At 35.4% G+C, this 16,344-nt stretch overlaps 1 protein-coding gene across 2 annotated transcripts in view; it reads right to left on the bottom strand.

Moving 5' to 3' along the window:
* LOC149566488 (protein EXECUTER 1, chloroplastic-like) overlaps nt 1-16,344 on the bottom strand; it is an 84,571-nt gene that overhangs the window by 29,605 nt on the left and 38,622 nt on the right. For both annotated transcript variants that reach the window (XM_089819807.1, XM_089819808.1), the window contains exons 2-6: nt 12,814-12,930; nt 12,652-12,717; nt 1,422-1,528; nt 1,257-1,338; nt 459-1,082 (exon numbers count right to left, since the gene is read on the bottom strand). In XM_089819807.1, coding sequence (XP_089675933.1) covers nt 459-1,082; nt 1,257-1,338; nt 1,422-1,528; nt 12,652-12,717; nt 12,814-12,930 — 996 coding nt within the window. The remainder of the gene's footprint in view (nt 1-458; nt 1,083-1,256; nt 1,339-1,421; nt 1,529-12,651; nt 12,718-12,813; nt 12,931-16,344) is intronic.

Consider the following 16,344-nt stretch of genomic DNA (forward strand, 5'->3'; position numbering starts at 1 on the left):
TGAGTGCATGCTTGTCATGGGTACTTTGGCAATTATGTTTAAGCCTGCTTAGGCCAATTATTGCCATCATGATCCCAACTACCATCAACTTCTATAAAGACCTAAAAACATTTAGTTTACAGTAAATAAAATGGAGATGACTCAAGTAAAAACATTAGCAAAGTTATTAGAAGATACAAAATGATTCATGATAAAAGTAGGGACCAGCATTTTTAGTAGTTCATTTCTTGATTAAATAAACATGCTATTAGCATATATCCTGGTAGAACATAAGTATAATGGAACCTAAATCTATATCCATTCTTTTTATATCATAGTAGGGTACATTAGAACTCCCACGGTGATGTAATATGCTCTAGAGTGCTATCTTTATAAAGCCAAGGCACTAAATTTTGAACTGCAGCATAAGGGCGATCTATATCTCCACTTATGTTGAAGAAAGCATAAGAAAGTCTCACCTTCTGTTTGTCAACATTCCAGGGTACCTCTGGAACATCAGCAAACATAGGAACAGCTGATGTCTGTCTCGTAACTGTAGCAACTTTCCATGAGAGTGCCATTCCCTTTCCTCCAGTTGACTGTTGATTTCCATTGTTCTCAATTTGAAAGCAGAAAGAATCATGACCTCTTCTCTCTACTTTTGCCGCAACACGTACAGGAAGATTTGGAGGTGCATCCTCTGCAATATTCTGTAGAAGAGTACCAAATGCAACTTTGGCTGCAGCAAACTGAACAAGCTCAATAAAATCATCAGCCCCTATTGCCACCTTATCATTATGTAGATCAGCTTCAGTTCTAAATTCATGAACAGACCCTCCACTAGTAGTGATCTCTTCAGTTTTCCCTTTATTGATGTCCTGGATTAACTGGTCAAAAACCCCTGAAATTATATCCATGTCTGCTCGTTCTGGAGTCGCAATTTTCAAAACCTTGAACTTGAGACCTGGCATCCCAGCTTTAAGAAACTTCAGAACATGTCGGAGTCCCTCATCTTCAAGTTCTGTATCATCATTTTTCTCCATGTCTGTTTCTTGTTCTTTGGTATCTTTAGCAAATTGTCCATTCCGCTGCAAGTAGACTGCCTGCAAATAAATGACTAACTCTTAAAAAATTATGACAAACACCACACATGTTCCATTAATTGATGGCAATAGATGGGCACAGCAGCTTCCACATCCTAAAAGAAAGTTAATATTATTATTCTTTAGCACATTAAGACCTTAATGGATTATATTTATCTGTCTGGTTACACTTACCTGTTGTTTGTATTCCTGATCACCGTCTTTAGTTATAAAGATTTCAAACAAAGGAATACCTGGTCCTCCTGCAGCCAGCTGCCTGTTGAAGCAATGAAAAAGCTCAATACCAAAGGTTTCATAAAACTACATCAGATATGCAAAGAACTAACTAGACAAGACTACCTCGCATTGTAACTCTTGGCCACAAATCTCCCATGTTCAGGGCTAATACGGATGATTCGCCCATATGGATCACTGGCACTGTCTGCCAAGCCAGACCACCATCCAACCTATTGAAATCATTGAATCATCAAGATGGTAAAAAATTAGTTTGTTCTTAGAAGCTTGCAACAAAAACAAACTGCAATTTACATCTCCTGAGCAAATCAATTCCAGAGATTTCAGAAAATAACTCTGTTATTGTGATCAACAATTCAATTCAAAAATTAACCAACAAAAGTAATTTGGATAAAAATATGTATTTTGTGCCAAGCCTCAAATTTAACTTGTATTTGTAATGAATAGATAAATTTATTTCTGAATTCTGAATATAAGAGTTTATTCAGAAACACTGTTCAAGCGCTGTTTGGACATGCATAGATTATACAGAAAGAACTTACTTAATTTCAGTTCCTTCATATATTAAGTATGCTTTGCTTTAATTACCTGAGGGTTTTCAAATATTATTTACACAAAGTATGTGTAGCACTGCACTGTAAAATTTCTGCAAATTCTAAGTTTCAGATCTAGGATAATACCTTTGGGTTCTTTCTGTTCTGATCTTCTCAGTTATCTGCCCTTGAAATGAAATGACAATATGATTGTCTTTCTGAAATATATATATTATTTTACAGCAGGTATCGAATTTATAGGAGCAGACTTGGTGTTTTTGTGTGTCCTATAACTACACCTACACCCACCTTATATACACTAACCAAAGGGCATGTCCCCTAAAGGGGCATCACCCTTTCTAGGTCGGCCTACAATACCTCATCAAGATCGGCGCTCAAAGGAAATATTTAATGTTTAATCAACATAACCAAATAGTTATGGTTAATGCTTAACAAAAGGCTATTTCCCAAGGGTAGCCGATCATGTTTCAGCCAAGAGTAATGTATTAATAGTCTCTTAGAATGATATTCTATGGGAGAAGAGAGTATGCGGTCTGCACAGTCAGACCAATATGATTATTGAATTAGAAGTTTTAACACTCCCTCTTAACTTGATAATCATACTACGAGATAACATATCTAGCATCATCAATTACAATGAATAACTAATAAGCATAGACTGATACTCTATATCTATCTGAATCTTCTGAACAAGTGGTATCATGGAACACATGATATTACATCATATAATCACCTTGTGATATGACTTATCACTTATACTAGTGATGATAGTCTTGCATGGAATGCAACACACAGGATAAAATCTGAAGAATGATTAAATTCTTCATTTATCTAAGTTATGACTCATAGGTACTGACAATCCTATATCACAACATAATCCTCAGTTACGATCTACCAGTACACAGAATGAATTCTTCCTTTATCCAAGTTGTGATTCATAGGCATAGAAATGTCTATGTCGCAAATGATCTTGAACTCGTCTAGATCTAAAAGCAATTCTCTATTGTTCAACACATTATCTAAGAGATCGTCATCTCTCATAATGTCTTTTATAAAAGTATTCATTATCTCAGAGATTGTCACCTCTTAAATAATTAATACAGATGGTGGAGCCCATAACAGTCAATAGCCTGACAATAAAATTATTTTATTAATAATTTAAAGAATAAAAAAAATTATAATTCAATCATACCAAGTCTTTTCTTGAAGTGATCTATCTTCACTCGAGAGAGAGGTTTGGTAAGAATATCGGTTGTCGGATTTGCAATACAAATGTATTCTAATTTTACAGTATTCCTGTCTACCATATCTCGTACATAATGGTAAGTATTGCAATGCTTAGACCTGTCATGAAAAACTAGATTCACAGAAAGCTTGATGGAACTTTGATTATCACAGTGAATAATAGTAGAATTCATGGCTTGACCAAATAGTCCCACAAGTAACTTCCTAAGCCAAACTGCTTCCCAAGAGGCCATCGCTGCTTCAATGTATTCGGCTTCTGTGGAACTTTATGCTACTGAAGAATATTTTCTACATATCCATGATAAAATTGCTGATCCTAAATTGAAACAGCATCCAGAAGTACGTTTTCTATCCTGAACATTTCCACCCCAATCTGAGTTTGTGAATCCATGTAAATCCAAGTCTACTTTCTCATATTTCAGCCCAAGGTTAAGAGGGCCTTGTAAGTATCTCATAATGTGTTTGACTGCAACTAGCTGAATCTCCTTTGGCTCACACATAAACTAACATAAGGCATTAACAGCATAGCAAATATCAGGTCTTGTATTTACCAACTACATAAGGGACCCAATCATCTGTCTATAAAGAGTAGAATCTATGGAAGGTGATTTTGTTGCCGCTTCTTTAAGTTTATGTAGATTAGTCTCCATTGGAGAAGACATAGACTTCCAATTCCACATTCTAGATCTCTTCAAGACATCTAATGTATAATTCCCTTGATAAGTATAATGCTATTAGAATTTTGCCTTACTTCCAATCCTAGGAAGTAATGAAGGAGTCCCAAATCTTTCATCTCAAATTCTCTAATTAGATCTTTCTTGCATTGATCTATGAGATGATCATCACTGTTATTAGTAAATCATCAACATACAGTATCAAAATTACCATATCAGCTTTATCCCTTTTATAATATAGATTTGGATCAACTTCGTTCTTGGAGAATCCTAAGCCGGTGAGATACTTATCAACTCTTTCATAACAAGCCTTTCGAGCCAGTTTAAGCCCATAGATAGCTTTCTTGAGCCTACAAACAAAAACTTTAGGGTCATGAGTTTCAAATCCTTCAGGTTGCTCCAAATATACCTCTTTTGTAATCTTTCCATTTAAAAATGTTGTTTTTACATTCCATCTGATGTACTTTCCATCCCTTCGATGTTGTAATGGCTAGGACTGCTCTTACAAAGATGTATCTAGCAATAGGAGCAAAAGTTTCTTTGTAATCAATACCCTCTTTTTGAGAGAATCCCCGAGCTACAAATATGGCTTTATATTTTTCAATGCTACCGTCAGCAGCATGCTTTATTTTAAATATCTAATTGGAAGAAACAACATATTTTCCTTCAGGTCTCGGAACAATTTCCCAAACATCATTCTTCATAATAGAATGGTATTCGTCTGTCATAGCATCTTTCCAAGCCATATGTTTAATAGCATCCGAAACATTGGTTGGTTTTGATTTAGACAAATCATTCATGTTTGTTGTATAAATAAAAAATCTTTTGGATCGTTTGCTTTCTCTGATTGTTCCAAATGGTGCAGCAAAGCCTTGTGCTTCCTCTACTGTCTTAATGACCCAAAGTGGTATTTTCTTAGAATATTGATTTTCTTCAAAATTAAGATTTTGAATTTCATCTTCAATTTCTCCAATGTTCTCCCTCTAAGGCTCGGATTCAATATTTCTTTCAAAACTAGGTAATGGAGAGGGTTCTTCAGAACTTAGGACTCTTTTCAATGCTAAATCTTTTTCAAAAATTACATCCCTACTAAGTTCAATATTTTTCTGACTAGGTATGCAAATCCTATATGCTTTAGATGTTTCACTATACTCTACAAAAATACCTTTCCTCCCGAAGGGTTCTAACTTAGTTCTCTTTTCTTTTGGAACATGTATATATATTGGACACCCAAAAATCCTAAGATGACTTATATTGGATTTAACCTTAGTAAAAACTTTTTCAGGAGTTTTATCTCTAAAGTAGGAGTGAGGACTTCTGTTTTGAATATAGACAGCAGTACAAGAGGCTTCTACCCAAAGATAATATTATAGATTTTAATCAAATATCATAACTCTTGCAGCTTCTATAATTCTTCTATTCTTCCTTTCTGCTACCCCGTTTTGTTGCGGGTTATAAGGAACGGTACACTCCCTCTTGATTCATGTTTCTTTACAAAACCTTTTAAACAACTCTGAGGTGTATTCCCCTCCATTATCAGTCCTAAGAGTTTTAATTTTATGTCCTAATAAGTTTTCAATTAAGGTTTTAAATTCTTTAAATCTCTTCAGGATTTCTTCTAATTCTTTGCATTTTAAGAAGTAAATCCAAGTTTTCCTAGAGAAGTCATCTATAAAAAGTATATAGTACCAGAATCCTCCAAGAGAAGGAACAGACATAGGTCCACATCAATCTGAGTGGATTAATTCCAAAACATTGTTAATTTTTCTAGTGCTATCATGAAATGAACTTTTGGTGTTCTTAAGCAAAGCGCATCCTTTGCATATGCTTGAATAATCTTTATTCAGTTTAGGTAAACTAGTAACCATCTTCTCCATAGTTGATAGGGTTTTAAAATTTAGATGTCCTAACCTGTTGTGCCATATTTCGTTTATATCAGCAGCTTCATGGATTAAGGCTTGAATAGGTCGACTAGGTTCTAAATTTAGTTCATACAAATACCCTTTTCTTTGACCAATCAAATTTGTTTTCTTAAATGAGGAGTTCTTAGCCCAGGTTATAACTTTACTGAGCATGAATGCAACATTATGTCCATCATCTTCAAGTGTTGTAACTGAGATTAGATTCATTTTTATTCCTAGTACAAAAGGTACTCCTTTGAGAAGAAGAGAACTACCCATCTTTAGTTTCAAGATGCAATTTCCAATTCCTTTGACGGAATGTGTTGAATTATCACCAATGGTAACTTCACCATTAACCTTTTCTGATATAGAGTCTAGTGCTTCTTTGTATCATGTAATATTTTGAGATGATCCACTATCAATCACCCATGCTTTACTTGAGACTTGATTTGATAGTGTCGAATACAACACACGATTCTCAGGATCATAGTTATCTTTTTCCCTAGTAATGTTTGTATAGTTCACTTGTTGTTTAGAATTCTCAAGACAATTGGATCTGTAGTGTCCAAAATTTTCGCATCTGAAGCATTTTATTTGGGATAGATCTTTCTTAGGTTTGTCATTCTTTTGATTACCCCTTTTCTTCTTGAAATGCTTCTTGCCTTTATAGGAATGTGTAGTAAGAACATGAAGTTCTTCATCTTCTATTTTCAATTTTCCTCCTTTCTTAAGTTTTCTGGATTCTTCCTGAAGACAATCTCTCTTAAGTCTATTGAAATCAAGAAGATTATCTCTAGCACTTACTTCTTATGTGAATGTTTCCCATGAATCTAGTAATCCATCTATAGCCATCAATGTTAGTTCTGTGTCATTAATGATGGTTGCTATACTTGCAAGTTCATCTCTTAGGCTGGCAAACCTTGGGAAGTAAGAATTTATTAATTCTCCCTTCTTTATTTGTATGTGATTTAGTTGCCTTTTTAGTGCGAGAACTCTAGTTGCATTGTTAACCTCATATGCATTTAGTAATGCATTCATCATATCAAATGTTGTTTGATGTTTCATTAGCATAGGTACTATATCATTTTTCACTCCATCTAATATGATTTGAATGGCTTTCCTATTTCCTTTACTCCGGATAGATTTATGAGGTTCAACAGTAGGTTGTCTAGATGTTGAATCAACATATTGTTTTACATCATTTTCTTCAAGAATCATCATGATTCTGAATTTTCAAGCATCAAAGTGTTCTTTCCCATCAAATCTGTCCTCGGGTCTAATTGTGTATGTCATTGAAGATAGGAGAATGATGCTAGATATATATCAAGTCTGATTATTTAATTTGCAGAGACTAGGTTCGACTACCAGAGCCTGATACCATGTAAAATTTCTGCAAATTCTAAGTTTCAGATCTAGGATAAAACCTTTGTGTCCTTTCTGTTATGATCTTCTTAGTTATCTGACCTTGAAATGAAATGACAATATGATTGTCTTTCTGAAATATATATATTATTTTGCAGCAGGTATCAAATAGTGGCAGAGATGCTTATAGGAGCAGACTTGGTGTTTTTGTGTGTCCTATAACTACACCTACACCCACCTTATATACCCTAACCAAAGGACATGTCCCCTAAAGGGACATGACCCTTTCTAGGTCGGCCCACAACACCTCATCAAGATAGGCGCTCAAAGGAAATATTTAATGTTTAATCAACATAACTAAATAGTTATGGCTAATGCTTAACAAAAGGTTATTTCCCAAGGATAGCCGATCATGTTTCAGCCAAGAGTAACATATTAATAGTCTCTTAGAATGGTATTCTATGGGAGAAGAGAATGTGCGGTCTGCACAGTCAGACCAATATGATTATCGAAGTTAGAAGTTTTAACATGCACACTGCATGAAATTTTTGTAAATGCTGGAAAGGAGTTCCCTTTAGAAACTTCAAGAAACATAGATGTTTTCCAAGTCAAAAAAGTACAAAGGTGTCAACATATTTCTCAGTCATGGTTGTAAATTAAAGAATTGAACACATAAAAGTTGCAGCTCTCTTTAAAAAAATATTGCTAACCCGAATGCCCATCATGCCCATCATTTTGAAGTGAGATACTTTTCTTACTTCTTTTGATAACTACATACGATCTAGGACTTGGACTTTAAATGTGCATCTTTTCTTTCCGGATCGAGTGTCTCTTATTTGTGCAAATTAAATACCATACTAGAAACAATTGTGACATTTTGGACTTCCACAATCTTTAAAAGATATCCTTTTGTTTGGATTTGAGATCTAGGCATCTCAAATGACATAATATTTAAGATGTGCACAGGTTATATTTCTTGTTCATTGAATATTTCAATAATCCTCTTGAATATTATGTCCCACAATGTATCATATGTGTTTCTTTCTTTGGGCACACAAATTTCAATTGACTGTCTTGCACAATGTGTTGAGATTGCAGGAGATTGTAAGCAATGTAGGAGATTGTTGAGATGGCAGACATGCTGTATTGATGGCAGGTTTTGTCATTGATGTCAACATATGTTCTGTGGTTGCTGACAGACTCAAATTCTATATGTTGCAGGTTATTGATCAGTACAGTACGGACATTGTTCAGTAGTTATGAGCATGCAAGCATGATTTCGTGTTGCAGGTTGAGTGTAGACATTATGTCTATGGTCATAGTATTTTATGTGTTGTATTGCATGAGTTAACAATGATTTAGTGAAGACAGGTTGAAGACCTTTGGGCAAATAATTATGCGAAAGGCAGTTCCAGTATTTTGGATGTAACTATTATGGGAAGATAATGTGTTAATAAACAAGATCATAAATGATCTATATATACAAATATAACCCAAGAATGTTTCTATAACGAAGAACGAGAGAGAAATTGAAACATTCTAGAGGAGAAAGAGAATGCTTTCATATTGAACAGAGAGAATACGAAAACAGAAGTGGAGTGACCATTGGAAATAAAAGTGAATTTACGAAAGAGAGAGAAATAGAAATAGAGAGATTTAACTCTAATACCCTCTCTTAGTGGCCAATCAACTTCAAAACCAAAAAAAATTGTAAGGGAATCTGCCCTGTATGTTCTGCAATATTGGTATGTGGTAGCATTAACTGTGGGAGGACCAGTGTCAATACCCAAAACAAGTGCCTCAAGTCACGGTCATTCTCTACTTCTAGGTCTTCTTTCTGTTGAATTGTTGACTGCCTTCCAAGAGAAGATTGGTGAGAGATGCCAGGACATGTTTTTTAAACAAAAAAATGTGAATATCTGAAAAGGCACGAACTTCAAGGCAGATTGATAAAAGACCTAAAAAAAATGAAAGGACACCAAGAAGAGAGCTCGAAACCTAGAAAGAATCTGACCTAATCCGCTGGCTCAAAAATTCAGGCACAGAAAACAATGCACCCAGAAAAACAAAGACCGACCCAATTGAGATCTACAAAAACCCACCACGAATCTCCAAAAAAATTAAAATACGGAACGGAAAAAAGGTGTTTCGAAAACAAACCCTAGCCATTTTTATTTTTTTTAAATGGCATATTTGACTGTAAAAATGGTGGACAACGTAACTGTTCTGGCCGGAAATCAATGACAGAGGGTTGTAAAACCCCTAGACATCACCCTTTGTAGAAGATGTGCAGAAAAAATAGGTCGAAATGCCTCCAAAAGAGGACACGATATTGTAGAGAAGCGGGCTCACAAAAAAAAATCAAATGTAGGCCAAAATGCCAAAAAGACAGTTGTTTTCCAGAGGAAGCTAGTCGCACAAGCAGGAGAAAGGCAGACGATGCACAAGCTACAGAAGAAAAGCCGCCTAGAAAAAGCAAATATACAGAAACCCTAGACAGATTTTAGAAAATATCCCTTCAAACAATTTTTGAACACACTCACGCAAAGGATGTTCAAAATCTTACAAGTCTAAAAAATTTATGAAGAAATTAAAGATTTTCAAACCCTATTTCAAAAAACAACTCAAAAAAATTCAATAATGAAATTATTATTTTTTTCGAAAGAAATAGCTCTGATACCATAGTATGATAAAATAATGAATGTGTTATTAAACAGAGATCACAAATGATCTATATATACAAGTATACATAAGAATGTTTCTATAACGAACAACGAGAGAGAAATAGAAACATTCTGAAGAGAGAGAAAGTTTCTCTATTGAACAAAGAGAGAATACGGAAACATTGAACAAAGAGAGAATACGGAAACAGAAGTAGAGTGGCCATTAAAAATAGAAGTAAATCTATGAAAGAGTGAGAAATAGAAATGGAGAGATTTAACTCTAATAGTCACTTGTTGGCAAGTTGGACTTAATGTTTGCAAGCGTAGAAGATGTTAGAAGACTCTATTGTGCCTGTATGTTCAGATTTGAGGATCATTTGGTTAATGCTAGAATGGTCACCAAACATGCAATATATTATCCTAACAACCAACTGGAGGATGTCGAATGTTCATGTTTATTGGAAGCATTAATTATGGACCCTAGTGTGTGGATTAATATATCTAATGGTTGTATAAATATTAAATGTTTATGAAGGCATGTATGCCTTATACTGGTTCTATTTAGTTATTTGTGCATTGGGGTAGTCCTAATAGGCCGACCTATTGACGATTGGCTAGGGTAAGATGGTAGGGTTGTCATTTAAGGTAAAATATCATTCATTTTGAGATGGCAGATCTTAAGGACAAGTTTGGAGTCAGTATACTTCGAATATTGTCCAAGTATAATATTGATAAACAAGGTATAGGCAGTCAGTTAAGTTCGGCGAGCTTCAATGGAAGCATATTAGGTTATGCGGTTTTAGAGGAAGGTACTATGGACACCAGGTAGTATATATTCAAGACAGTAGAATGTTAAGTTTTGAGTAAGTATTGGGTAGATTACAAGAGACAGGTTTGACAAAGCATGACAGGGTAAACAACAAAGTATTGACTTTTTGGTAAGGAATTATTTTGGCTTGTCAAAATAATTCCTTGACAAGGTTGGGACGACATCCTAGATGTTAACCCACATGTGGTAGAAGATAGTTTTGAGTTTTGGGTAACGTTCAAGCATTGCAAGGCAGACAAGATTAAAGATTTTGGTATAAAAGACTTATCTTTTTGTTTAGCAAAGTATGCAATTGCATTGTAATTAAATAATGTTTAAATGTGCGTTGTGTATGTTTTGTATAGATACGAATTTGATGTACTGAGCATAGCAAAGCAGTAGTATGATTTTTTGTGAAGGGGAACAAGGACTGATCAGATATTGAAGATATCAGCAGCAGTCAAGTTTTGGTATAACTCTACATAACTTGTAAAGCTGTATATGCTTTGTATGAGCAGTGAGCTCCTATTTTGTATTGTAATCACAACTCCTAAGAGAGTTAAGACTTCTAACAAGGCCTAGTTCTCAAGCAAGGACAAATACACTATACAGATGTAATAGACTCCTAACTGGGTCAATATCTTTCACAAAATACTTTTGATTAGTGGATCATTTTGTAGGTACCATCCCCACCCACCAAGGTTTTCCCTGTTTAACAAACAATGGTGTTATTTGCTTGATTGTGTTATGCTTATGTTTACTTTTCAGTTTGATTATCTATGCAAGTTTAAAGATTGTTAATGATATCCATAGTTGGGCAAAAGTTTGTAGAATATTGATTCAACAACACCCTGCCCCCTGCCTCCCCCCCACTCCTTGAGTATCCCCTATTTCTAACACAACAATTGCTAGTTTGTAATTGGTTTGAAGAAAAGTAATTTCATTCATTTGTAATATATGGAATGGTATGGCATGATCATGTACGTGAGACATGATGCTGGAATACCATAGCAAAGCAGAAAGATTGTCAAATGTTTTGAGAAGAGGTATGAGTGGAATCTATCTAGTGGACCTCAAAGGAACTGTAAAGGCAAGTGTGTCATTGTTCAGTAAGTTCAAGCTTATTGTATTTGTAGATCCAGAAGGTGGGTTTAACCTCATCATTTAGCCAATGAACCTTTTGTTCTCATCAACTCCTAACAAGGTTGGGAATCTTTTAACAAGAGTTTGAGTCCTTTAACCAGAATCAGCCAATGGGAAGTTAGCACAACAATGAGTGTTATATATAGATGATAGGTACTATTGACCAAGAAACATGCCTTGAATTCTTTCTAGTCATATCATGTCAAAGCTTATAGTTCTTAATCTTGTGCTTGTTTCTATTCAATTAGTCAATCACTTCATTTCATGTTCAGATTTCACCTCTAGTATCATGTATCTAAGTTGTCATTGTCACTTGTCAGTACCCTATATGGATTCACTAGAATGGCAGCTGTAATTCAATGTATGGCTGCCAAAAAAGAGTTAGTAGCTATTCACCTTAAAACACTCGGTGTTAGCATCCCAGCGTATGGACTTGTCTGATATATAAACTTCTAATGGTGAATATTATAAAGTCATTGGTCAAAAGGCAATATCACAGATGAACAATTGAATGTTGAATTTGAAAACTATCGTCTTGGAAATTTCCCTTCTATTATATATTTTTAAGTATCATCTATCATTGTATTATGCATATTTAACAATTCCTGTATGTTTGGTTTCTGTCATTAAAAAAGTTTTTTGAATTCTAATATATAAGATCTAAGCCACAACTAATGACCTAATAGTTTTTCTAATAAACTTACAACTATAATATTTAAGAACCATAGAAAATAAAGATTTGAGATTTTACAAACAACTTCCAATTGCAGGGTATAACATGAAGGGGCTGAGTTTATATAATCAATAAAAAAAGGAAATTAAATAAGGAATTCATGAACTAAAATAAATAGTCAAATTACTAAATCTTAGTGATTTCTCGTACTTTTCCAATATCTAAGTCAAAAAATCAAGCTGAGAATTCTTTAAATAATCTGAATTAGGGCCATATATGCTCCACATATAAGAACCATGAAAAACAGCTCACCAATCCAGCAGAAGTTAAATCCCGAAGCTTTGTTGCATCTTCATAGCGTTCCTCCTCTACTGCTTTCTGAAAAAGTAGGCATTGCATGAAATGAGAAAAATAGGGGTCATTATATCATTTGATTAGGCCAAAACCCAAAACCTGGAAATAAAAGAAATTTACCTTCAACTGACTAATGACTTCATTAGTGGTATCATATGCAGTTATTTCATCAATGAGCAGTTTTAATTTGGTAGCCTCCTTGTAATTCTCAGTTTTAATGGCAAGTTCTAGGAGGATCTGCAGACAGAACAACAAATCCAGAAAGCCCATTAGTCCCTTGTGAAAGTTTAGCAGCATCTTCTTATAGTTTTAAGTACATTATATGATGTGTAGCATTATGAAAAAGTTACGTTTTCTACATAAGCACAGCGTCTTCTGCAATATAATTCAATGACAAGAACACAAGTCCTACAAGAAGAAAAAGCTGCATTAACTATACTGAGATATTGATCTGTGACAGTTGTTCCTTCATCTTTGGGAAAATTAAACTCTAAAAATAAGAAGAGCATAATGCATTGAAAAGTTACACCCGCCGCTTTGACTTTTCCCAAATGAAACTAGGTTTATGGAACCCTAGAACAGGGAAAATTCTTGGTGAGGTGACTAATCCAAGTTATTAAATGCCAAGCTGGTGAAACCAAATTATGACATGAATTCAAAAACAAATTCAAGCAACCAAGTCATAGCTTTTAATATTAATATTTTTTTCAACATACTAATCTTATTTTATCATTCTGTTATGTTTGATTGAAACATGAAAAGGCAATATTGACACCATAGACTAAAATAGTGCTGATAAATGGCAGATATATTGGCTTCTTACAAGAAATTTTGCAAAACGAGAAAACTTAAAGTTTTTTCCGCAAGAAAACTCTGTCAAGAAGACTCTAAAATCTTGGTGATAAATTCGCCACTTCTCGGCGAGAAATTGCAAACTTCTTGAGAAAACTAATCAAATTCGCGCAAACGACAACAGTAAAACTGGGACACCCTGTGACTTGCCCAATCATTAGTTATTTTGCAATTTCCAGCATTTGGAGAGAAGAGAAGGGTTTTAGAGGAGAGAAATTGCGTTTGGCAGCCTTGTAGATCGATTGCAAGTGGATTTGAAGCGGATTTGAAGAGAATTTTCAAGCAAATCTGGGTTCACACGTAAGTTTTCTAAATTCTTTTTCTTTTTAGTTAATTGTTTTGTCTTGCCTTAGTTGCATCTAACTTAATTAAAACTCCAGAATAACATTTAGAATGTTGTCTAATGCGTTTTAGAGCATAATGAATAAGATCTAACACCATGTTTTTGCTATCTTCCAAACAAACAAAAAATAATAGTTTTCTCAAAAGTTCCATAACACATTTTTGGTTTTTTTCTTTCAAGTTTCAGCTCGTGTTTAAACTTATTTGAGTTTTAATCTAATTTAATTTGTTCCTAAATATGTTAATTAAATTTCTAAATTTGTGGCTGCAATTTGTATTTTGTATGTGTAGGTTGATTTTTCATTTAATGGCAAATATAAATTCCTCTTTATTTAAACTTTCAGGACACTTCCTCCAAATTGTCCCTCTTGGACTCTTTGGTTAGACCCACAGTCTTATATGATTTAGTGGTTTGGGGTCCCACCCTCCTGGATTGTGACTGGTCCTTAGCTGAGTGGGTTTGGACACTTTACCTCAAGCGTATTGTCAGATGTCACCGTTCTACTCCCCGTAGTATTATTTTGGCGGAGTTTGGAGCTCAAACCTTCAGACTTGTGGTCATCTTTAATCCGGTTTTGGTTTCTTCACCGTCTCTAGGGCTTTGCAAATTCGACTAGCGGCTGACACAAATATTCACACTTGGCTTACTGCTCTTCAATCGTTGTTGGTTCTGATTTGTCCACTAGGGCCCCTTGCTGGTACGCTCAAGCCACTACATTGATGGGTTTGATCGGGATCAAGATTGATTGTCTCCCTCTCTATCAATTTTCTCTGGATGCTTCTGTTCATCTCCTCCCCTCTCGTCAAGAGTTGAACGGGCATGTGAGACTCAATATTTACAAACAATATATTAGGACGACTTGGATTAACCCTCTAGGAGGGTTGCGTTGTGTCCGGGAATGGCCTTTTATGTCGAGAACTTCTTAGATATCCAGGATGAGATTATTGCGTGTCTTGCATATTTGACCCACGTTGGTGCCATGCCCTTCATATTTCTCTCAGTTCCTTCAAAGTTGGATCCCACCGACTTAAATACCAAACTAACCATCACATCGATAGAAAGCACTGTATTTTTCGTTTATGTGCCTTGGCGGAGATGGGAACAAAGATTCACTTCATCTCTTGTTGTCCCATCTACGATGAGATAAGAGGTAGGTTTTACTGTCTTTTCTAAGATTACAAGTCCTTATCGGCTTTTTTCAGTTACATTGACCAGCATTGCCTGCCGCTTTATCTTCGGGAGGCCATTCAACTTCATGAGCATACTTTGCAGTTGCTTTTTCCTCAGCACTAAGCTTTGGATCCACGAATCACTGGCTCTTATGTGCCCATGTCCCCCATGAGGGGCATGAAGCGACAATTAGGAACTCCCACTCCCAGCCACATCAAATCAATGAGACCCTGTTTTGGACATGCCAGATAGCAACACTCCTCATTTGACAATACTCAAAGGCGTTCCAAGACCATTGTCACCCTATTCCTTATCCATCGATGATCGACTTCTTCTAGCTAAGGAAGGACCCCTAGTCCCTTTCCTCAGTGTCTTCCTTTGCTTCTTTGTTGCTTTATTGATTTGTTCTTTTCGTGGGTACTGTTTGGTGTCCCTGCTATGGGTGGTTTCCCTTGTTTGTAAATTGTTAGTCCCTTAAACCCCTGTTTGGTCTCTTGTTGGAAATTAATAAATTTATCTTATCTTATCTACAACTGGGTCAGTTGAAGCATCTGCTAGTGGCCCTATAGGTGCATGTCCATCTAGATTTGTAGGCACACGTCCTAAAGGGAGTAGAGACAAGACATCGAAATATGCTTTTGAAGGAACCGATTATAATAGCGTGATATGCATGAAATGTGAAAAACCAATTTGTGGAGGCATTTCTCATTTGAAATACCCCCTTGCAGGGATCAAAAAGTATGACACAAGGATTCGTGATGAGATCACGGAGGAAATAAAGAGAGATGATTGCTTTGGTTGATGCCCAAGAGGAAAAAAAAGTTGCAAAGGGAAAGGGCAAAATTGGCCATGAGGGCAGCCAATTCTGAATCACAAGGTTTTTTTTGGTTTTTTTTCAAGAATCATTTGTTATTTTCTAATCACCATTATTAGCTTGGAATTCTTGGATTGTGCTAAAACAATGATCATAATGAAATGATGTGGGTTGTGACTAGGTATCCTAGTCACCCTTGATGAAGAAGTAGCAGTCGGGGGCATAATGGGCTCTACTTATGGCCCACAAATCCGCACACCTACCATCCACTTAGCTTCCACTTCCATTGGTTCCACTAAACCACAAAAATCTCCTCTTGATGGTTTTTTTGTGCATCCTAGAGCACTACCATCATATTGGAGGGTATTGGATGCAATACTGATTTGCATCGACGAGTTGACATTCATTAACATTCGATGTGCCGATTTTTGTTATTTTAGCATCCCCTTCAATGCTGCAGCAAGTCCTTATT

Source organism: Cupressus sempervirens, chromosome 3, assembly GCF_028749045.1.
Source record: "Cupressus sempervirens isolate cs-2001-9-10 chromosome 3, ASM2874904v1, whole genome shotgun sequence".
Lineage (NCBI taxonomy): Eukaryota > Viridiplantae > Streptophyta > Pinopsida > Cupressales > Cupressaceae > Cupressus > Cupressus sempervirens.